The 24,330-nt window shown below is 31.9% G+C and overlaps 1 protein-coding gene and 1 long non-coding RNA gene across 7 annotated transcripts in view; one reads left to right on the top strand and one right to left on the bottom strand.

Annotated features, from left to right (window-relative positions):
- LOC127707884 (uncharacterized) overlaps positions 1-5,463 on the bottom strand; it is a 46,614-nt gene extending 41,151 nt beyond the window's left edge. Inside the window, exon 1 of the long non-coding RNA XR_007985067.1 lies at positions 5,289-5,463. This is a non-coding gene — a long non-coding RNA (uncharacterized LOC127707884). The remainder of the gene's footprint in view (positions 1-5,288) is intronic.
- LOC127707883 (serine/threonine-protein kinase SBK1-like) overlaps positions 1-21,230 on the top strand; it is a 60,633-nt gene extending 39,403 nt beyond the window's left edge. Inside the window, exons 2-4 of one of the 6 annotated variants that reach the window (XM_052212637.1) lie at positions 2,350-2,477; positions 11,160-11,248; positions 20,067-21,230. In XM_052212637.1, the coding sequence (XP_052068597.1) occupies positions 20,095-21,138 (1,044 nt within the window). In that variant the 5' untranslated portion in view covers positions 2,350-2,477; positions 11,160-11,248; positions 20,067-20,094 and the 3' untranslated portion in view covers positions 21,139-21,230. Of the gene's footprint in view, positions 1-2,349; positions 2,478-9,409; positions 9,448-11,159; positions 11,249-16,556; positions 16,734-16,778; positions 16,888-17,494; positions 17,710-20,066 lie in introns of those variants that run through there. The other 5 variants (XM_052212636.1, XM_052212640.1, XM_052212635.1 and 2 more) reach the window with 5 other exon arrangements.
- Positions 21,231-24,330: the final 3,100 nt, after the last annotated feature.

The raw sequence follows: 24,330 nt of genomic DNA, 5'->3' as shown, positions 1-24,330 counted from the left end.
ATCCTGATTTTTCTCATTTTTACTAAATGAAAACATGAATTTGGCTTTACAAATATAGTTCATAATCGTCAAAATTCTTCATTTTTAATTAGCAGTTGACTAATAATAAAAAAAACATAGTTAACCTCCGCATGATGATATCGTTATTTTTATAATTTGACAAGGTAGTTTATACAAAACTAAGATTTATGCTGTTTACATAATTGATATTTCTATATAAGTTGATACCAAATCCCAAATCATGACTCTGTATTGCCATTTGAATAATGATAGTATACACTTCACATGATTACGATGACGAAGACGAGATACATTACTTCACAAGTCCCTGAACCATGGAAACCATAGATACCATAAATATGCTTACAATTTCAACCCTTCTCTCTGATTGGTTGAAGGGTGAATGACACCCTTTGGTGCACTTTTTAATAAGCTCATTTGAAGATTCAAACAAAAGTTTGTTTGAAATTTGTGATTATTGGCAAAATCAAAAGTCATTGAATTTTGAAATGTTTTAAATGGTTAAGCTAAGTAACTTTGATTTATATATACTTGTTTTACTCTTGCAGCTTCAAAATAGATTTTTGTGGTGTACGATAACAATTGCTGTCAGTGTTTTCATATGATTTGCCTGAAGTAGAATTAGGTTAATTTGACTGAATAAAAATATAAACAGATTTATTAAGTAACATATGTTTTTGATCAACAAAACAAGATAGAATTCTCTAAGTGGTAAATGTTCCAATTGTTCTCTTACTAATAAGCTAAAGGGCCCAGCCTTTTCTGAAATCTGTTATACAGATTTGCATAAATCTGCATTTAGTACATTTTGCACGCGGTAATTGTAATTAAAGCCATCGTCTCATCGATATATGTCATTTAGGACGATATAAGTTTTTTTTTAAATTTCATCAATAATTAGAGCCATATTTATTTACGTAATACGTAGATTGATTATACTATCTCTGACAACTAAAATAAAAATTCACTGCATGCCTTTGTCTTGTTAGACGGATGGAAAAATACAGACACCTAACTTATCGCACTTGGTGAAAGTGTTAACGTCTTAAATTCGATGAAGCGTCTGTTATTTCAATTTCAAGACCTCGAACTATATTATATGAACATCCACGAACAAAATACCATGCAGCGTTAGATGAAAAATAAATAGAAAGCAAAACAGCTACTTTTAAAATAACAATTCGAGGAAGGACAGATGCCATCATTTTAAAGATAAGGCAAGAGACTTGCAGTAATGGAGAAATCTGAGGATCAAACAACCTGAACCCCTCTAAAACAACGTAGCGAACTATACAAATGAAGCTTTGCGTTGTATTTCATGTAAATTTAATGCCTCGAGCTATTTTCTGCTTGAATAAATCAATTCAAAATACTGTAATGATTTATTCCCAAGCTCAATTTCCATTCTTCTAAATAGAACCGACAAAACAATGCTCGTGATTATTTTATGCATTTCTTGAATAAATAATGACAGAAAATACGTAGGCTGTATCTAATCATTTCAAATTAGCAGCTTTATGAATGAATTATATAACTCATTATTTCAAAGTAGGAATGCTCAAGAGACATGTTTCATGAATGCGTTGTAATAGGTATATAGCAACTGTGTGCAAAATATTACATAATGAGGTAAAACTGAGTGAAATACGTCTTTATAAAAAAGTATGTTAACATCTTAAACAAAGAATTTATTTTTAAAATTCATTATTTCAGAATATTGCAATATTTGCGCTTACATGAAAACAATAATAATCAACGGCCATTTTTTATTTTGAATTTCGATATTTGAGCTCTCTGATCATTTGAGTGTGGTCTTTTTACCTTAAAAAAAATCTGTTCTGGGTACTACTATCGGAGCAGGAATCGTTTACCCTTATGTTTTGGTGGCGTTCTAATTGCCTAAACTATAGTTTTCTTTGTAGTTTTGGACTGTTATTTGTCTGTGACAGTCGTCTTTTGTTCATGGTGTTTTCGATCATTATTCAACTTATGTATTTGATTGTTATCAAAGCTTGACATCTTCTTACTCATAAGGAATTATGTTTTATGACATGCACTAACTTTTTTCTAAAAAAAATAAAAACATTGCAATATTTTGCTTTTTTTCTGTTTCTTTCTTACTTTCTCGCTTTTTTCGATGAAATATTTTTTTAGCAGATGTAACAACAAAACATCTATTCAATCTTTTCAAGGGAAACACATGTCTTATTCAAGGAAAATGAGGTCTTATGATATAATAGGTCATAAACATTTGAGCATGGTTAACATCCGAAATAATTCATTGTTTTTAAACCCATTATTAGCTTTGTTTTTTGTCTTTCTTTTCAGATGTACGCATTTTCTTTGAAGATTTGACCGAATTATGCTGTCTTAAGGATAGAAACTATCAAAGAACTTCAAAACATTTGAAAGACGATTTAATTCAGTCAGGATATAACCTCAAATAGTAATCTATGGTAAGTTCAATATTTACATGTGTGTAACTATCTACTATATAAGTACAGTACCACTTAATAACAATATTCAACGTGTACGTTCGAGATTAAAAGTAAAGGGGGAATGATACAACCAAAGTCCTTCTCTTCATTTAAATAACTTTATTTACATTCGGTTTTTCCACAATTTACGTAAGTATTTCGGTGTGTTCACGTTTCTCTAACATTTGATACTTCTGTATACAGGTAAATAATTTTTTGTTGGAGAAACGTGATTTTTTGGCAATAGGGATTAGTGCAATTATCTGTAAATGGAATTACAGTAAATCAAACTCCAGTATGTTTCAAATAGACAAATTGAAATAAAATAATCCAACTTTGAAACAAAAAATAAAAAAAAAACAAAAAATGCTAACGTAGTAACCAATAATTTGTTTTAGGAAGGGAAAAATCATATTGGTTATCAAACTATATTGATTGTAACTAAACGTCTTTTAAAAATGATATCAATATGCTTGAATTTCTTTTTATTGAACACCTTTTTTCTATGTTTGGTGTACGTGTTTGTAATAGAAAGTTGACTTTACAATGGGAAGGAACTATGCCCCAGTTCTTGTATACTTTTTTCTTTAATGGTTAGAGGCTTAAAGGGGCTTATCAAGAAGAATGAAGAAAGTCTAATATCCCTTTGACTTCACGCTATACTCTATGCAGATGTTGAATTTTCACTGAATAATTCAAATTTTGGTTAATATATTAATGGCGTTTATTTCATCGGAATTGAAATAAAGGACACCACAAGTATACAGTATAAACCAGCCTAAACTCATATAATTAAACAATACAGGTTGACAGCAACATGCCATTTCGCTATTTGTTTTGTTGATTTGCTGTCTCGTTGAAGTATCTTTTTTTCATAAGTTATTATTTGCAGCCCATGAAGATAAACAAGTAATTAATCAAAATAAGATGATATATATAACAACTTATTATATGTGTTACGGAAGCAATTAAACGGGGGTTTTATGTTTCACATTAATGCTGCTTCATTTAAATCCATTTCAAAACTACACAATGGGCATGAAAACCGATATGTTGGGAAATCACTGCACACGCATTAATTAATTTTTAAAAACGATCATTTATATTTGTATTGAAATTGAAGGTGATATCATTGCCAAAGAAATTAAAGAAGCGAAAATAAGAGAAAAGGGAGCGGTAGAGAACGAAAAAATTGACAAAATGAGACAAAGTTTCATCAATACACAAAAAAAAAAAAAAAAACACAGAGTAAAACTGTCAGGTGTTGTATAAGTGTTCAGCACGCGTCAACTGCAAATTAGGCATCATATGGTTAAGTGAAGATAAGTCTATTATTTTGTTATTCTTCAAACAAAAATGGAAAGGATATAAAAGTGATGATTGTAAAAGTATAAAAGGAGAGAGACTACACGTCGGCATACTGGTTACCTCGAACTTCTCACCAATCTTATTGATATGACGTAAATCTAAATACCTTTGTGGCTAAAATCGTTATCGACACCTGATTAATATGATATTTAATTTGCATTAGTATATTTTTGAGTTATCGACACCTGATTAGTATGATATTTGTTTTGATATCATTTATTTTTGGATACTCCTTCGCACAAAAAGGCAAAAAGGGATAAACAAGATGTACATTACATAAACAACGGGGGAAAAAGGGGGGTCGACCACTGATAAAAGCTTGGCTAACTTTTGATTGATTGCTGTTGGCATAAAGCATAGTTACAAATATTGCATACTTATAAAAGAAAATACTTTAATACATAAAACGATGAACATGAATTATAATTAACATTTGACAATAAACAGACCACATAAACCACCAACATATACAGTTCATTTTGTAAGAAGAAAAGACGGGAACTGTAGTCCGCAGCATCAAAATGAAAACATATTGGGTAGGGTTCTGTGCATAAAGAAGGATGAGCACTTTTTGTTCTAAATTTGTTTCATCCTTGGAGACATTTTCGGAAAATTAACGAAATCTGGAGGGATTTGAGTATAAATAAGATGCTAAAAGAAATGAGCAGCATTAAACAAAACTACACGTAACATCAAAATATCAAACGGCTTTGTACATTGCAATCTTTTAGTACAATGTTGGTGTATCATTTCTAATTTCACAGGTTTCTTTAATATTTTGTGTTGAAGGACAATTGAAAGTCAAATGAAATAAGGTGTATGTAAAAGAGTATGCATTGCTCTGGGTGCTTCAAAATGTTCGTGTAACTTTTTTTTTCTTCGAGATAAATAATCCAAATTTATCAAAATTTAGTTACGTTTCATGCAAATGTATTGGCCATTATTTTAAAGACATGTATAATACACAGCTACTTTAGTACAAACAATCTGGATGATGTACATTTAGTAAGATGCAAAATAAACTGTATACCGATTAAGATGCATACAAACTGTAATCTGCATCTCAACAAATGTACAGTGTATATGGATCTTAACACATGTACATCAAGATTGCTTGTACTAAAGTAGCTGTGTATTATATGGTCTACCAGTTTATGAGATGAGAATGGGTGTCTGAGACGGTGATCCAAGATGGGAAACATGAATATCAGTATTTCAATTTAGCCCAATTTTGTGATTTAAACATTAATCTATACATAGCCTTGGTTAATGCTTTTTATGATTGTTTTAGTTGTTGTATGTATTGTTGCTTTTTTTTGAGTGAGTTACTGTAGTTGCGCAGATTGCGGTGATGTTCAATACTTGTAGTGATTTTTAAATATATGTATATAATTACATTAGGTAGAAAAAAAATGAACTTACCCCGTTTTGAGGGAGGTCTAAACAGAAGTCTTATCCGTTTTATATTACCTCCTAAGAGAACATTTGCATTATTTACGTATTTGCTGGCGTATCCGTATCGACGTATCGTATAACCCGTATATGAGGAAAGGATAAATTAAGTCAAGTTGGTCCCGATGAAGATATTTTATAATGCATAACAATAACAAGAATTAATCGTATATTAAAGAAAGTAACATACATATAATACTTATAAACCCAATGTTAGATTAAAACAACAAATTGGTTCTTCGGGCTGCAAGAGCTGCACATAAACAAACAACCCTACTTAAAGTATCCCTATGATGTCTGTACAAAGTTCCAACATTTGGTGCATATTTTACCTCTGTTTAGTTTTAATTGAGGTCGGTGCTAAATCATTATTTAATACAAATCTGCCCGATACGTATATGTCGATTCGTGCACGTATCCAGATACGTGAATAATGCAAATGCTCTAAGGTTATGTTTATATTTTAACGCTTCACTGATTACACGTGAACTGGTTTAAACTATTTTAACTATAAGCTAGAAGTCATATATTGTTATGTTGTTGAATTACAATGAAATATAAAGTTTGTGTACCAATCTTTCGCAGTCAATCGTAGACAAAGGGATTCTCCCCAATGGACTGTGGCATCCACAGCCCTGAAGGAGTAGAATTCCTGTAAAGTCTTGGCCAATAGAATTCTCTTTGATTATTAGATGCTTGTTAACTATTTAGAGGATTCTCTGGGAAAGGTGGAAGGACTTAAGTGAGTGAGTGAATGTGAGAGAAAGATATTTAGAGAGTTAACAAGTTCTTGAATGTGTTGGTGGATGAAAAAAATAGCGAACGAGAAAAGCATGAACCAATAAGTGATCGAGAAAAAGTGAGCAAATGAGCGGGAGAGGGTGATCGAGTGAATGGGAGAATGTGAGCGAGTGAGTGAATGGGAGAGTTTGAACGGGAGAGTGATCGAGACAGAGTTAAAGGGAGAGAGTGAGCAAGTGAATGGGCAAGGAGAGTGGGAGAGTGTGCGCGTATGAGTGAATGGGAGAGAGTGAGCGAGCGAGTGAGTGAGCGAGAGAGTGATAGGAAAACAGTGAGCGAGAGAATGGTAGAGTGAACGAATAGAGTGTGAGCGAGCGAGGGAGTGAATGGGAGAGAGTGATCCGGAAACATTGAGCGAGTGAATGGGAGAGTGAACGAATAGAGTGTGAGCGAGCGAGCGAGTGAGTGAATGGGAGAGTGAACGAATAGAGTGTGAGCGAGCAAGCGAGTGAGGGAATGGGAGAGTGTGAGCGAGTGAATGGGAGAGTGAACGAATAAGCGATCGAGAAAGAATGAATGAGTAAAATGGGAGAGTGTGAGTGAAAGAGTGAGCGGAGTGAAACAGTGAGCGAGTGAATGGGAATGAATGGAGGGAGTGAGCGAATGAACGGGACTGTGACTATGATAATGAGTGAGTGAATGACCGAGAGAGAAACTGAACAAAAGAGAGTGATTGAGTTAACGATCAAGAGTAAGAAAGAGACAGAGTAAGTGAACGAGAGAGAGTTAGTGGAAGAGACAGAGGGAGAGAGAGAGAGAGAAATATTTAAGATGCATATATTAACTGTGTCTTTACAGATACAATTGAAATGTTTAATACAGTACATTTACTTTGATAAAAACTCATATACCAGCCTTATCATTTGGTACGCAAGACGTCGAATCAAAACAATTGGAAGATCAAATCAACACGAAGTTGAAAAGCATTGAAAACTGAAAATTCCGAAGAGTTGTTATAGTCAGCTGACTTATCTAGTCTACATGAGTTTGACCCAGGTTGTTTGCCTTTTAGTTGTCTATTTTGTGGATTATTGTTTGGGGGTCTGGATGGGGGTCCTTCATTTCTGCATCTTTAATTTTTATGTCATTTTTCTCTATTGTTTATATTTTTAACCCAATATTCTCTATTCTGTATACTTTAGCAACCCATTATTCTCTGTTCTTTATTTTTTTGCCTTATTTTTATCTATTTTCTTTTACTTTTTTGGGTCCATTTTACTGTAGATTTGGCCCATTATTCTCTATTATTAAACCCAATCCAGACCCTCGTGTTTGTCTGATGTTATTCTCTATTATTAAACCCAATCCAGACCCTCGTGTTTGTCTGATGTTATTGTCTATTATCTTCAATTATGGTTATGGTTACAGAATTATTTTTAAACTGATATAAATTTTTGTGCTTTGACATGATATATAGGTTTTACTATATTATTGTTAGAAACCTAAGCTGATATTTGCAATAGCTGTCACATAGATATGAATGTAAGTTTTAGAATCCATCAATACGCATCATGATCAGTAACTGATAAGTGAAGTCTCGAGATAAAGCTAATATAATTCAATTGGTGCCATAAAATGAGTCTGGAATACTATGATTTTTAAAACTGTAGTTATATAACTATTTGATCAAAACCACTATCAAGATTTGCCCGTCTTTTTATTGCATGTGTCTATATATAATCCACTGGGTTTATAATATAATGGTAGTTTATTAAGCTAACAAATCTAATGTCTAGATACGAAACAGACAGAAATTAGACTGGAAACATTTAGAATTCTAGTATCTAAATGAGCATCTGTACCATCCTCCGAAGTATCATGTAGTTCAGCTGAGAACATGATTGATTGATTGGTTTTGTGTTTTCAAAGTCCAGTGGCAAATATTTCATGTATACACATTGCGAAAACTTCTTAATATATATAAAATAGGTAGGTTCTACAAAGTGCGTCAACTCGAAAAATTACTTGATATTTATAATACCACTTGAAAAGGAAGAAATGTTGAACAGGGACAGAAAATTTGCTTTGCATCGGGCTTACTTCGACACCTCAAAGAGCTTTTACAGTTGCAAAAGTTCTAAATCGTGGCATTCTCCCTAAGCGAGACATCAGATGTAAAGAGTCCATTCTAGTCAGATGTACCTGTGTAATTATACATCCCGCAGAGCAAAACTGACGAATTAAAACAATCCAGGCTACCATAGTTCTATATCTAATTAAATCCTTCGTGTTGGCAGGAGTATTACAAACAATAAATAATATTGTAATCAAGAATGTTCATATTTACTCAAAGCAGGTTTAAAGCTTAATAATAGAGACTACATTACGTAAACGTAAATATATCAGAACTAAAATAGTTCTTCCCTATAAATTTAGCCTTAAATTCAGCAGAATGCAAACATTTTCAAACTTCGTAAAGACGGAATTAATATATTTACTTATTTCAATATATATTTTTCTTTTTGTTGATGCAACTTTTGAACTTTCTTTACATAAAAAGACAACACAAATGAGAAAAAAATCTATAAGATGATTTTTTGCCAGAAGGGGTTGCAACCTTTGTATCATTTACTCATGCCAGTATCGAATAATTGCTCCAGTTATGCGGTCTATAAAATATATTTGTCGATTTTGTACATAACTGAACTCGACTTTCCGCCGTTAACCTTCTGGTTGTGCCACTCTGTCAAAATGAGTTATCTCTGAAAAATTTGCCGTTTTTGAATCTTATGCTTTCTGGGTAACATTTTCAAAAGCTTACACCAAAATGTTGAAATTGGTTAAGAGCTTGCTAAATAATAGAAAAAACAATCAACGACGTTACCTTCTTTTCAATTTGAGGTACGAACAATGAAATTACCCATTATAGTCCTTTAGATTTTGAAAAGGCCATATCAAATATAGGTTTTACCTAATCAATTACCAGGTGAATCCAAGTAACGTTCCATAAACTGATGTCACTGAATTTATCTTTCAGAATCCAATGTTTACTAAGATGTTACAGGCATGAAAACTACGTGGCAAAGGGCATTTGCCATACACTAATGCCTATTTCATACATGATTTTTAATTCAATAGACACTGATCCTTGCTTTTGCACAAAAATCGATGTTATTGTATAACTGCGTAAAGTGATATTTTGAGAAATGTCAGATTAATATATCAAGGCAGGTGTCCAATAAATTTAGTCTAAGTGAGTCAGAGTTTATTAATCATATAAGCCAAAGTGTGTCCGTGTTAGAGGTCTGTAAAATGTTCTGCTATTTAACTTTGGCATTTCCTCTTTAGGTTGGAAATGTTGTAAATTGCGCTTTGGATCTTCTTACTTGTAAGTAGTGTAGAAGTGTATATAATAAGCAATAAATTGTAAAAATTCGAAATAATTTAAACGCAAAAAAAATATGAAGACCAATACTTGTTTAATGCAACAGTTGAATTTTTAACTAACCCTTTCGTTTAATATAATAAGAGACTTCCGTGCTAACAAGTTTTCAAATAATTGATACTATGAATTGATGATGTTTTAGTGATTTAGTGTTTTCTTGTTATCTTTGATATAAAAATAAGAAGATGTAGTATGCTTTCCAATGAGACAATTCTCCCCAAGAGACCAAATGACACAGAAATTAACAACTATTGGTCACAGTACGGCCTTCAAGAATGAGTAAAACCCATACTGCATAGTCAATTATTTAACGGAAAAAAACGCGCATAAAGAGTAAATTAGAAAAAAAACGACTATGCCAACAGGATAATCAAAACTAATAAGTCAAAGGATAGACAACACTATGGCAAAACAAAGAGACAAGACAAACTACAGTTCATAGAATTAATACAGAGCATTACAAACTCCAACGAAAAGCGTTAACTCATGTACTCCGGAAGGATATTAAGTTTCTGTTTCCTGAAGTACATGTAAGAGATTATTTTAATCGGAAAACCTTATGGCAAAAATCGATAGGTCGAAACAAGATTTAATGCATAAAGACTAGAAAAACTAATCAAAAGCAAATATGCACAATAATTAAAAGACAATATTCTTGACCATATGTAAACAAGAAACATTATTAAAGGCAATACAAACTTGCGCCCACATACATGAATTATTCTTCAAATTGGTTCACCAAAATGCGGAGGTGTCTTTATCTGATTTTTTATTGAAACAAATTTCTTTACAAGAGAAATTGTGTCAAGGATGACTTTATTTCTTTGAAAATGCACGATCTGAAGTAAAATCAATTTTTGAACAATACTAAACCATAGCATAGAAAGATTGGATAATTATTTCCATCTATACTATCTTACTTACAATGGTGGTCGTAATGTCAGTCAGAGTACAAGGAGGATGACTTAGTAATAACATGAGAACTCAGAAACATAATGTGTATCTTTTGTATGCAAAATTGGAGCGTTAGCGGAAACAGGCGGGTGTTCCGGGGGTTGGAACCACCCCTTTTGTTTTCTTTCTTATTATGTGAACGTTTCATGGGGTTGGAATCCTCACTCCTTTTCAAAATGGCTGGATCCGCGCCTGTGGCGATGATAAAATTCAGACTAGTTATGTTGGTTCTAATGCTGACAATATCTATTAACTACAAAGGTAAAAACCCATAAAGCTCATTCTTTGTGATGACATGAAATATCATTGATTTGTTCATTTTCTGTAAATTTACTGTATATAAGATATTGCATTTTTCGAAACTCTACAGGTTTTTCTATCCCCCAGGAATAGTTTCCGTTAGCCGTATTTAGTACAACTTTTCGGAATTTTCGGTTTTTAATGTTATTCAACTTCGTATTTGATTTGGCCTTCAATCTGTTTTGATTCGATTGCTACTAATGATTCTTATGTAGAATAAACGAGCGTCTGGCATACAAAATTATAAGCCTGGTATCATTGATGAGAGTTTATAATGATTAAATAGCCTGAAATTCAGTAGTTGTCGCTGTATATCATATTTGTTTTTTCGTTTATTGTTTTGTACTAAATCAGGCCGTTAGTTTTCTCGTTTGAATTGTTTTATATTTGGCATTTTGTAGTCTACTCTGCGGAACAGGTTTTGCTCATTGTTGATGGACGTACGGTGACCTAAAGCAGTTAATTCTACTTTATTTGGTCTCTGATGGAGGTATGTCTCATTGGCAAGCATGCCATATACTAATATTCTAATTTTTATAAATAGATAAAAAAAATGTTACTTAAATAGCCATCAGCTTTTTCTTCTGAGAAATTTAGTGGAATTTATACGCCGACGCTTTATAAAAACATTGAACAAAAAATATATGCTCAGCTGGTATAAAAAAAAATCCAACGATCATTAAACAAGAAGTGACCTTCTGAAGAAGATATAAATCGCGGATATTGTACAATTCATCATAATAAAGTTCTGGATCATGTGTCAAATCATTTCTTAATTCAAGAGCGGAGGAATTCACAAACAAATCCTCAGTATGTACTATATAAATCAAAAAGTATCGTCAGGCAGGGAACACGTGACTGCCCGGCAGATGTAAAAACTAATTACACTATACAGCTCATCAAATACCGACCGTGCAAGGGCTGTATAGCCAGTCAAGGTCGTTAAAAACTTCCATATATGTAGTTCATCATTATAAAGTTCCAGGCCATATATCAAATCGTCCCAAATGACAGAAGCGGTGTAATATGAAAAAAGGGCTTTGGACGGACAAACGAACGGACGGACGGACACGTATACCATCCACTCAGGTGGGGTGTGAAAAGGGAATCAATCTGAAATTAATAGAAAAACTATTTTTGTGTAAGCCTCTATGAACCTTTATTTCGAAAACCATATTCTCTAAAAAGTGCTTAACGACATTTTGTTATGTAGACGACTCCGGTTTTGAAACGATCAAACTGTTTTATAATCTTAAAAATAGGCAGATCAGTTATTTTTTGAAAGTCTATACCAACTTCTTTCGTTTTAAATGATAACAACATTATAACATTGAACAAGTTAGATTTCCCTCTCAGATTTCAGGTATTTCAAATTTGAATTAGATAAGAAATAAAAAAAATCTGATGCGTCGACGATGCTGAGCTCCAGTTTAACACTTTTATCTAAGAAATCGTAAGATAAGTCAAACCTGCTGTAAAGTGATGGCAAGATATTTCATTAGATATCGAAGAAAAGAAATGAACATTTTACTCATTTTGAATCTGGTTTATTTTTATTCCTTTGATAAACTACTGCTTTATATCACTCCTCCAATCAGTGTAAGAACTGGATTTGTAAGCTTGCAAATTTATAGTCGTACCCCCCCCCCCCCCCTTCCCCCCGCAAGTCTTAAGCCATTGTTACCAGATCTATACGTTAAATGATATATATTGTTAGAAAAACACAATAACCCGTCAGAAATCCCGCCTTGAGATTTATGAGGCAATATACAGTAGATTGACCTTAGATTTTCATAAGCTAGAAGGCTGGACTCTATTGCATTTGACACTTAAGCCACACGACTTGGAGACTCAGTGAGGGCTGACATAGACCCACTGAGGCTGAGACTAAAAGTTATCAGTTTTAAACACATGATTGTAACATGTTACGGTTAGTAAAAAGACATTGGTATAGATGAATTAGTGTTTACCCTAAACAATTGTAATAACACTTTATAATATTGTGTTCTTCTGAAACGCTTTTCTTGATTTACCTGGAATACCTGAATGACTGAGGAGCTAAAGGGGGCCTAAAAAGAATAGTCACATTCATGAACGATCAATTTTGCCAATAATACAGATGTTCAGTTATCAAGTGGTCAATTTATTACGTCTGGAGATTTGACACATACAGTATTTATAGACATTCAGTTCCTTTCCTTGTTATGGAATTCATTAAATTTAAGGCAAATCATCGTAAAGTAAGAATTTTAGGATGGTTGGTCAACCAAAATATGCCCGAACCAATTATATCTAAAGACAAACTATGAGAACGACAGCAGTATACCGTAAACAATTACAGTATAAACTGTCTGGTACTTATAATGGTTGGGTAACACATTTTATCCATATATATACCATCACGAAATATCGAACTATTTTCATCATACTATTATAGGCAATTATGGATTATTTTACTGGTTGCTTATTTGCCGACTTTGAATCAGAGCTTTATATTTCCCTGGTAACTGGAGACTTTCCTTAAATTTAATAGCGTCCTTTATTTTTAACATCGTTTGAACAAAAGAGGTCAATTAAATTGGTTATATGTTTCTATTAAAATTTATTAACGACAGTTTTCTATTATGTATCAAAGGACTCGAGTTGTAGGAGTTCAGGTTATTACAATTTTGCAAGGGAAATGGATTTTAAATGTCAGATTTAGAACAATAAGTTAGAAAATGCACTTGTAAATTCAATGCAGTGATGTTATAGGACAGACAAAATTCAAAGCTATCTCTGTATCAATACAATTATATAAAATGGAATGAAAATAGCTCCTTTGAGGAAATATGTCAATGTGTTTTGGCTTAGGTTCCATATAACTATATTACCATAGGATAATTTCAGCAAACATTTAGTTTTGATAAGGATAGTAAAGAGCACTTCCTAAAATCCTCTTTTATTATTTGAATACTTAAACAATTAATAGAATAAGATACACAATTTTGTGTATAGTTATATTATTTATGAAGTAAATACGTATAATAGTTGTCTTTCAAAACACTGTACGTTACAGTCGGTTTCATGTTTTAAAAAAATTTTAAAAAAAAAACCTTGAATTTTATAATTGTAGGATATCTTTCAACTGAACATGGGGGACGAGTTAAAATCAAAAGTTTTGATATTATTGCAATATTGCATTGAATGTTATTGATCTTTTTAGAAAAGTCAAAAGTCATGTATTAAGTCGTGTGTTTCACATAAGTATGGATTCGGGAACTGCTTTAGTAACAATTTGTGTTAAACCCTACTATTCTAGTTTAGAAAATTTGAAACAGCAGATTTGAAAAGTCAAATCATCTTTGTGAATTACTAGATATTTAAGCATCTTCATTAAAAGAAATAAAAGATTATCTAGACCCAGAGCAAAACATGAAATTATAAATCATTATGGAAAAACCAAAGAACTTAGATAAGAAAGATTAAAGGGCATACGATACAATTGTGATCCCACGGTGAATTTTTGACTAAAGTTTGCATACCAGCTATTTTTCACCTAGTGAATTCAAATATATATTAAATAATATACCTTCATGTGCTACTTTTAGAGATAAAAGGTGTCAAAATTTTAGACCTTTACTGGAAATTTCGGTTTCTTGGACATTTCAATCATTTGGAAAGACATACTTAACTTTCTGTTTCAAAAGATAAACGCTAGTGGATTTTTGTAAAATCATCTGGAATCTCTTCTCTACATTAGTGTGTATTAAATTTGTGCAACAATTCTTGAGAAATTATTCATTTTTATCACATTTTCATGAATTTAGTCAAAAAAATATCATATGCTCTGTTTTAAAATAAAAACTTATACATCAGCAACAATCTATACTTATGAAAATCATTGCAGACAACAAAATTTGGGTAAACCATATTCAGAACGAGTGCGGAACATATTTGCATCAGGGAAGAATACTAACTTCTTTTCTGCATATTCAATACTAGTATATCGGTACACATTATGCTTTAGTTATACAGCTTAGCTAAATTCCAAAACATATTTTTGATTTATGTAACGTAACGTATTTTAAAGAACATTGATATATATTATGATGAATAAATATTTGTTCTTCTTCAAAACTTGTATCAATGTTGGGACTGATGTACATTTTATATTTATATACATGTATGTTAATTGTTTTAAACTACTATTACGGGGTTGTTTAACGGCCTTGACTACCCACGAGGGTCTCGCACGGTCGGTCATTGATTTATACAAAATCATAATAATTTTAAATAGAAAGCTGGACAGTTTGAAATATTTGATGAAGATCCTATTACAGAAGTGATCATTGAGCCTCAATGAAATGTACATGTATCTGATAAGAATGACGTTCGAATGACGTTAAAACATATAATATTTCCTGAAACTGGAATCTTATCTGCTTATCACTGACTGAAGTCGTGTAAAACAAATGTTACTCCTTTGGTGTATAATGTGTTATATAATTTTAAGTAGAAACTATTGTTTTGCTACTCAGTATGTTTTTCATTATTCGAATAATTTGGTTGCAGTAAAAAGTAAGAACGAAACAATTAAAAACTTTTAGCGGAAAAAAGACAGACCACAGCTTTGTCAAACTATATTAAAAAAAAGGCGGGAAAGAAAAATAACACTCCATAATACACCATGTGGAAAACAACTAAGATAAGCGACACGAACCCCACCATAAAAAACCGGAAAGAACTAATTAATGTGCTTCGGAAGGGTCAGTAAGAATATACAAACGTGTTATTAAACGGGACCAGTAACAAAACACAAAAATGAAAAATGCATATATGTTTGTATTGTTTTGTATTGTTTTGTCTTAATTGTATTATTTTATTATTTAAAAGGATGACATATATAATTTATTATTTTCTGTTATCAGTTTTTTATGGAAGACATCCATGATTTCATTATTTCTAGAGATGGAAAGTAAAGTAGTTAGTTTGTGTCAGTCTTGACGTAGATTGGACAGAATTGACGGGAAAAAGGAAAAGAGTTACTGCAGGCCATAATAAATGATCCAGTGACCCAATCTCCTGCCTGTCAAACACCCATCTGAAATGTTAAAAGATTAGCCAGGTTTGGGGGCTACACACGATCTGACTTTAACAAGCGCTCCCTATCTTTAATGACAGTTAAGTCATTGTCAATTATTATTCAATTCATATCAAATTTTTGCCGAGTTACATATTTAATTTATATATGAATTTATCCATGTCCTGAATTTAGCTGATTATATAATAATATACTTGTCACTTAACATATTAAGCAATTGTTAATCAACCTTGCTGTTATTCAACAAGCTGTTAGTCTGCATGCTAAGAGTTTCGTTGCATACGCCACTTATTTTTAAAGTATACATTTTCCTTATAATGTAAGCAGTATCATTATTATTATAAGTTTGAATTGTATCCGACCAAATCTTATTATGTAAATCAAATATTACTTTGAAAAAGTACAACGTTCGTGAAAATTATTAAGTAAAAACCGATAATTCAGTGGTATGCTTTAACCTTGAAAAAACGTATTTAACACGAATCTAAGATTCAGTCCCTCTGTCTAATACATACAGAAATAATGATTTTTCTTTCGTTAAATAACACGGTAATTATAACGCATTATGTCAATCTTACGAAGTTTGGTTATTTGACATTTCAAAAAATCTTTCATCCCTTTTCCAATAGATTTTCTACATACTAGTTCAAGCTGTCGTAGTGTAACATCAGGCGTAGAGATAAACTATTTTTCTAATAAAATTATTAGCCTGTACAGAGATTAACAATAAGAAATCGACTTTCTATTCCATCAACATGATAAAGTTGTTTTCGGTATTGCAGTTCGTGTGAAGTCCTGGGAAGTAATGGCTTAGGTTTTATTTCTGCTGGATAATTATTCATCATCATTAGATGTAATACGGTATAATTTACAAGTCAAATCACTTTTCCAGGTAGGCTTTTTTTTTATTTATATCCATCTTTTCTGTTGACGGCAAATCTCTCCAAGTAAATTCTAACACTCCTTGTTTGGAATATAAAATCTGGAACTTATTCGTAACACTGCAATATTTGGAATATCAGTTAATTGTCATCAATTTGCATAACGTAAGTCATTATTTTAACTTTTTGACTAGTCGCTTTTAAAATATTTTAATACAGCGTGGTCTTATCTTTATCCTCACGTTGTATCTTTATTTTTCTCTCTCGGCTCAATGTAAAGGCTGCCTATATAATAAACGATCGTGTCGGTACACATATATAAAAATGCAATAAGTCAAAAAGTCGGGAATTTTCCCAAATATCCACTTAAATAAAATAAATCTGAAGGTCAACTTACAGGTCAAATATCTCAAATGAAAAAGGTATATAGAGACGCATCTACAAACTCCAGCTTTGTGAAATTTGGCGAGCAACATCTCTTTGACCATGACCATGGCTCCAAATAAATATCTTATTACATTATTTCCGCTTATGGTTATTTGGCTTTGTTATGAATGATATCAATAGTTGCATTTAGTGGACATAATCAATAAACTAGAATGATAGTAAATGACTTTGTTTATCCATAATTATTTCTATCTATTAAAGTTATTTACAAAGATTACGTAAATTAAAACGTTCAAACTAATATTTTTCCATAATATGTATCATAAACACTGAAATCGATTTTATAACTTCGGAAGCATATGTCCTTCGTCACGTCACGTATTTGTGATAATGATGACGTATCGTTAAGACTATGTCATCGTGTATAAGTAGGATGCCTAAGCATATATAGTCAGCGGAGAGATTGTAACTGTCATCAGAAATCTTGCTTTAAGTCAGGAAGGTAGTTAAGAAATATGAAGTGAATTATTGTCCTTTGGAACTATGCTTAATCATAACTAGTCCAGTATCGGAATATATCATTGAAAATTATACCATAAGGTAAGCGTAAATTATGAACTGCATGGGTGCAATAATTGCTTTTGAAAATTCCTATTACTAAACTTCCACGACCGGCAATGTTGATACTTGTGCTAAAATTACGTGTACTGAATATGAACAAATTGAATTATTTTTTTATTTCGATTTTTAGGAATATAATTTTTTATGATATGTTAATCAATTTATCAAAAACAATGTTGAATTCAAATTTTAAATACCAGATAAGGCATGCTTATTGTATAAGAGACATGCTTGTACAACGAACTGCACAGAGATGACGTGATAAGTTTAAGTAACAAAGTTTTTTTGTAAAATTGAATAACAAAAAAACAAAAAAATTACCTTAGAACTGATTTGAATAAAATAATAGTAAAAATGGACAATAAATGGTCTGTGCAAATGCAAAGCTATTAAGTTTAGATACAACTTTACTTTCAACAAAAACTAAAAGAGGAACATATTTGGAGATAGTAAATCACTTGTTTCTGCAGTAAGTTGATTTCTTAAAAAAAAAAAAAAAAAAAAAAAAAACGTAAAAGATGACTTCTGAAAATCAGTAAGATTTTTCAGAAAAATTCATTTTCCACTTTTTGAGATTTGATATAAATGCATAGCTTAAAATGTGCTACTTGTTTGCTATTTTTTGGTAAGAAAAAATTGCAATAGACCTATAACACAGAAATCTCTTCAATAACATCAGTATATTAGATGACCGACATTATCTTAAGAAGTTATACACAATTATACTTGTATATACAAAGAATCATTAGCCAAAAATAATTATAGTAATGAAAAATTGTACACAAGCAATCAAGCAAGTATGACAAAAAGTGTAAGTTTAAAAGCAGTACCTTAGCAACAGAAGGTAAAATATTTATTTTATTGCATAACTCCTTGCAAACTAAGAAAGTTATTGGAAGTGTAGAAATTTATACAACACGCGGTGTGTTTAATATTTTTAGAAGATTCGCGTTTTTTAATCTTTGGTTTTCTGTAGGGTCTTTTTGTATTTTATTCCTTGGACTATTTCAATTTGTGGTTAAATGGATATCATATGTTATTCGTGATCTCCACAGGGGATATGGTCTCATATTTCCTGCCAGAGTTTTATATCTCCTGGGCCGCTAGTCGAAAGGGATATAGGACATTGACAGGGAATATGTGAAGCCCGAATAACACTTATATCATACTGGAGTGTCTTTATTTGAACATTAATTACCTTCCTGATTTTAGTTTTTTTCACAGGGTATATGGGCTCATATACCCTGTCAAGGTAACCAATCAAATTGCAGGATTAGCCGGGATATTTCTCTCCAGTATAATATATAAAATTATTCAAATGAGGGAACGATTTTCTATTCTTGATAAATGAAGAAAAAAGAAAGGTCTATGCATGACAAGAGATCATACTATAATTGTGAATACAAAATACAGAAGATTGTAAATCATTAATTCTAAATAAACAATTTCAAGCATTTATTGTATACTACTTTATCAGCATTATACATAAAATACTAACATCAAATAGGTTAATCCCACTACCATATCTGGAATATAGACCACAAAGATCAATTTTCTATAAATTTTCTATGATATTGTTAGGATTGAATCTGAGCATAGACATCAAAGGCAATACTAAAGAGCACATTTGCAACGTTTCGTTAATTTGATGAGAACATTTTTAGGGCAAATTAAACTTTCAAGTTTAAAAACAATAAACATCTTTTGCAAAAAAAAAAATCATATTTTGAAATAATTTTACGATTTTCTTCCCCGAAGATTTTGATACGTTACACTTTAATTACATATAATATTTAAAAAAATATTGACATAACTAAAGATATGCAATGTCCTTAATCAAAATATAACATTTAAAAAGAATAGATTTAAATCTAGAGGTCCAGTCTGATATATTTATTGCATATCTGACAAGCTCTTCGACACAACAATCATGAAGTAATAGTTACTGGCCATTATAGTTTACAAAGCTTTCATCTCTAGAAATGATTATCTGGATCTAATTGATACCTGACGTCACAGCAGTTTACCGTCTTTAGATTATAGCTACGAAAAAAGTATTTATAGAAATCTTTATTGTTTTCCTATCTATTTCTATAAATCTGATTTTCGATTTGCTCCGAGTAAACAACTGACTTTGAAACATATATTTTCAATGTTTTCAGTATGACGTGATAAGCTTCATCAATAGTTTGTTATCATTGATTTTGTTTATCATAAATTTCATTTAGGCAGATAGCTACAGCTGCTGCAAATATACATAAACACCAACGCATACATGTACTTGTAAAATATTAAAAAAAAAATCATTTATGACATCTTTTTTTCTTTTATTTCAGATGTGAAGCTCAGAAAAAATTTCTAACAATGAGTAACAACACTTCGAACATTCCAAGATCGCCTAGATTAAGCACACCAGATAATCTTCTTCAACTTTGTTTACGAGATCATTACGATATTTTGCGAGAACTTGGAAGAGGAACATACGGCAAAGTCGTTTTGGCAAAATGCAGAGAAACTGGAACTAATATTGCCCTGAAAATCCTTCCAAAGACGCACGTTAAACTGAAGGAATTTCAAAGGGAATTTAACCTTAGCTACTTTCTGTCGCCTCATACTAATATTGTTGACACATACAATGTTGCATTCGAAACCAGAGTTTCTTTTGTATTCGTACAGGAATTTGCGCCTTTCGGTGACCTTTTTGATCTCATTTCGCCACAGGAAGGAATGTCAGAAAAAGATTCAAAAACCGTAATGAAACAAATTTCGTCGGCACTGGACTTCATGCATAGTAAGCAATTGGTACATCGAGATATCAAACCTGAAAACATTCTAGTGTTTGAGAAAGACTTCAGCAAAGTTAAGCTTATGGATTTCGGCATGTCAAGAAAAGAAGGTACAATAGTTAGAAAAGTGAATGGATCCATTCCATACACACCTCCGGAAATTTGTGATGCCGTCAGAAACGAAAGCATCAGTGTCTCTTCTTCCGGTGACATGTTTGCATATGGAGTATTGCTTTTCTGTATGTTGACGGGGAATTTTCCATGGGAAAATGCTGACATCAGTGACATTTACTATAACGAATTTATTCAATGGCAACGAAGAAAAACGACCAAAATTCCATCCCAATGGCGAAAATTCACACCTCGTTTAATGAGGTTCTTTAGAAAGGCACTTGACTGTAAACCGGAAAGACGATGTGAGGTGAAAGACATTAGTAAATACATTAACGACAATTGGTTACGTCAAACCAAAACGTCTAACGACAGTGATTTTGAAGATGACGTCACGGATAGTGATCACATGGACAAATTAACAAATATTTTACAAGATCACGGTATTGAAACTAAAGTAGACAAACGATTGCGGGAACGCAGAATTTCTGAATGGTTGCTAGCATCGTAATATATATACCAATACATCACTCACCAGAGAGCTTTCATTAAAGTATATATTCATAAAATTTATTTGAAAATAAACAGATATGTCATATTTTATTTGGCTTTTTGCGTTTTATAAAAAAAAAAGAAATTGTGTGGTATAAATCAATAGAACAGCTACCTTTCAACATAAAAAAACACAAAGACTAATAAACTTCCATGAGGAAAACACATGCGTTCATTTCCACTCAAAGTGAAGTTGCAGAATGGTGATATTTTCAATTGAAGTAATATGCATGTGTGACAGCAACCAAACGACACACAAACAACAAACACAATATATCTAGAAGTCAACATACAATCTTCAACTATAGACTTATGTCTTTACAATATGCCAAGCTTTAAATTGCTACATGTCTTAACAATAAGTTCAATTTAACATATTTTATACATAATGTCCTTTGTTTAGGCATATTATGATGTCAAACGCAAATAGCGATTTTAACAGAAGTTTTTCTATTAAACACTAATCTTTTCAGTTAAGATTCTTAGCATATTCATGCCATACATTTCTTTTCATTGAAAATTTAGAAAGTCAATTTTTAAACGAGGCAGCTTGGTATAATTATGTCAACTTATTTCACCAAATCAAGTTTTGACTTTTTTTGCTATAATTTAAAAAGCGGCCATATTGAACTGTACATGCATGCATGGAAAAAAATAAGTATTTGAAATATTTTGTCCAGTAAATTTATATGAAAGCATAGTTCTAAATGCAGACGAGGGGTGCTATATATGAGACAGCAAATTCAAAGCAACGACACAGACACATCTATGAGGCAAGTTGAACGTATGTCATTCAGTGGACGTTGTTGTTTTCTTTTTTGTGTTATTCTTTTGTTGGTTTTAGCTTAATTCAGGCTGTATATTTTCTGCATTGTTTCACACTTTGCCATTCCGATGCCTTATGTAGCTTACTATACATTATTGGTTTACTGATTGTTGAAGGCCGGACATTGCCCTTCAAATTTTTGTTAACATCTTCGTCATTCAACCTCTGGTGGATAGTTGTCTCATAGCCAATCTTACCGCATCTGATTATTTTATCAAAAAATAAACTAGTCCCTTTACAAAATGTCAAGCACTAAATCGCTAATGGTTCCGCGGAATCCTGTGTCTCGCCTGCAACTGCTACTGTCAATGTAAAAGTGTTTTGTTTACTACCCAAAAACTAAGTCACTTTTTGGTAAAATACTGAAAAATCAATAAGGAAAAATATTGTTTTTTGCTGAGGGTGATAGCTCTTGATTCTGATGTAGCCTGTATCCAGGCTTTATAAAATTCAATAAAGGGTTGAAAAAGTATTGACGTGTAAAAAGGTGTGAATAAATTAACAAGGGTGGTCACTTAACAAAATTAAAGATCCTATTGAAAGTTATCAATATATATAAGAAGAAAATATGAAACATACATATTTATTTTATCAGCTTTTTATACCAAGTTGTATTAATTTCATTTTCAATATATTATCTTAGCTGATGTGAAATATAGACGTTGAAGTTAAAACGGAGTCGTGAATTACCATATTAAGTTTCCTTATTTGTAGAATACTGATGCAAGTCTGAGGTTTTTAGTGTTTTATGGACATTTGAAACTGTGGCAACCGTGAAATTGTTTTTCATCACGCAATTGGAAAACATCGTAATAACCAGATTAGCGTTAAATAACTGCTTGGATAGCCTATACAAGTTATAGACACGCTATATGGTTCGTCAAGTTCTGTTTAATATTGTCATGATTGTAGGACCTTCGATTTTCATATTGTCTACTTAGTTTCTGTATAGAGGCTAAATATTGGATACTTAATCAAATTTAATTGGATGGCACAATTGATTTTTTCATATATGTACTTAATTTGACTTTTAACAAAAAGGTAATGTATGTAGGTAAATGATATATATATTCTGTTGGTTAGAAAGGGAGAGAAGATCCCAAGGGGGCAGTCAAAAATCATAAATCAAAGAATGACAGAGAACACCATGACCGAAATGAAAACAATACGAACCCAACCAAATACCGGGGCGATCTTAGGTGCTCCGGAAAGGAAAGTAGGTAAATAGATGGCATTACAATATAAATTTTCCGATTGAAAGTAAAATCAAACCAGACCTTGAAATAACCAATACTTTAATTTTATGACCAAGAGCTTCTGATGTTCCCTCTTGCAAATTTGAATATGAAATACAAAAAGAGAAGTTTAATACTCCTTATCGCTATTTAGTCCAATCCGGAAAAAACAGTCATTTAGACAACTTCCTGTTTGGGTCAACAGGGTAAACAACAAAGGTCATCTGTAACGAGCTGAGGGAGGGAAAAATTTAGAAAGCGATCAATAGCAAACTTTGATAGATTATGATCCACTTTTTCGAAACTCAAATTATAGTCAAAAAGATATTTTGTTTGAAGTATTTACGATATTTTAAACAGGTCTCATTAAAAAGTATCATGCATGGTGCATTGTTTAAACAGGGCCCCAGATAGCTTCAACTGGATGAAAAAGTTGTGTAATTTTAGAACTTATCCCAAATGGAATAAATAGCGATTAGGTGTATTGAACCAGACAGCTCGCCATTTTGTCAGTTAACTCAACATATCTTTATAAGTCCTTAAATAAGAAGTTATATTTAGAATTGAAATCAACTGCATGTACTGTAGAGTAGCATAACGTTTCAAGAGAGTAAATAAAAGGTGATTGGGATCATACTTCAATAAGACATCAATCTAACGACAAAATAACCAAAATATATCTAGAAGGCAACACATAAATTTCAACAACATGCAAGGGTTTATACAACATATTTAGCTCTATATCTCACCGAGGCTTTAAGAGATGGGAATCAATCAAAGACCTGCCAATATCTCCATTATCTTCAAATGATAAAAAAAAATAAAATATGACATAGGACATAGGACAACAACTTACTAGAATTCTCAATACTCCTCAATCTAATTAAAATTAAATCTCCGCACTTGCTCCTCGTTGTTTATATGTCGCGCGTGGGACGCGCGACATATAAACAACGAGGAGCAAGTGCGGAGATTTAATTTTAATTAGATTGAATACTCCTCCTTTTCAAATCTCTACTAGTGGACTAACAATACGTGCATATAAGAACATATTTATATATATATATATATATTTAAAGAAATGTGTGTA

The sequence above is a fragment of the Mytilus californianus genome, unplaced genomic scaffold (genome assembly GCF_021869535.1).
Source record: "Mytilus californianus isolate M0D057914Y unplaced genomic scaffold, xbMytCali1.0.p SCAF_7, whole genome shotgun sequence".
NCBI classification, from domain to species: Eukaryota; Metazoa; Mollusca; class Bivalvia; order Mytilida; family Mytilidae; genus Mytilus; species Mytilus californianus.
The sequence above is the reverse complement of the archived record's forward strand: the minus strand, read 5'-3'. Positions and strand labels throughout refer to the sequence as shown.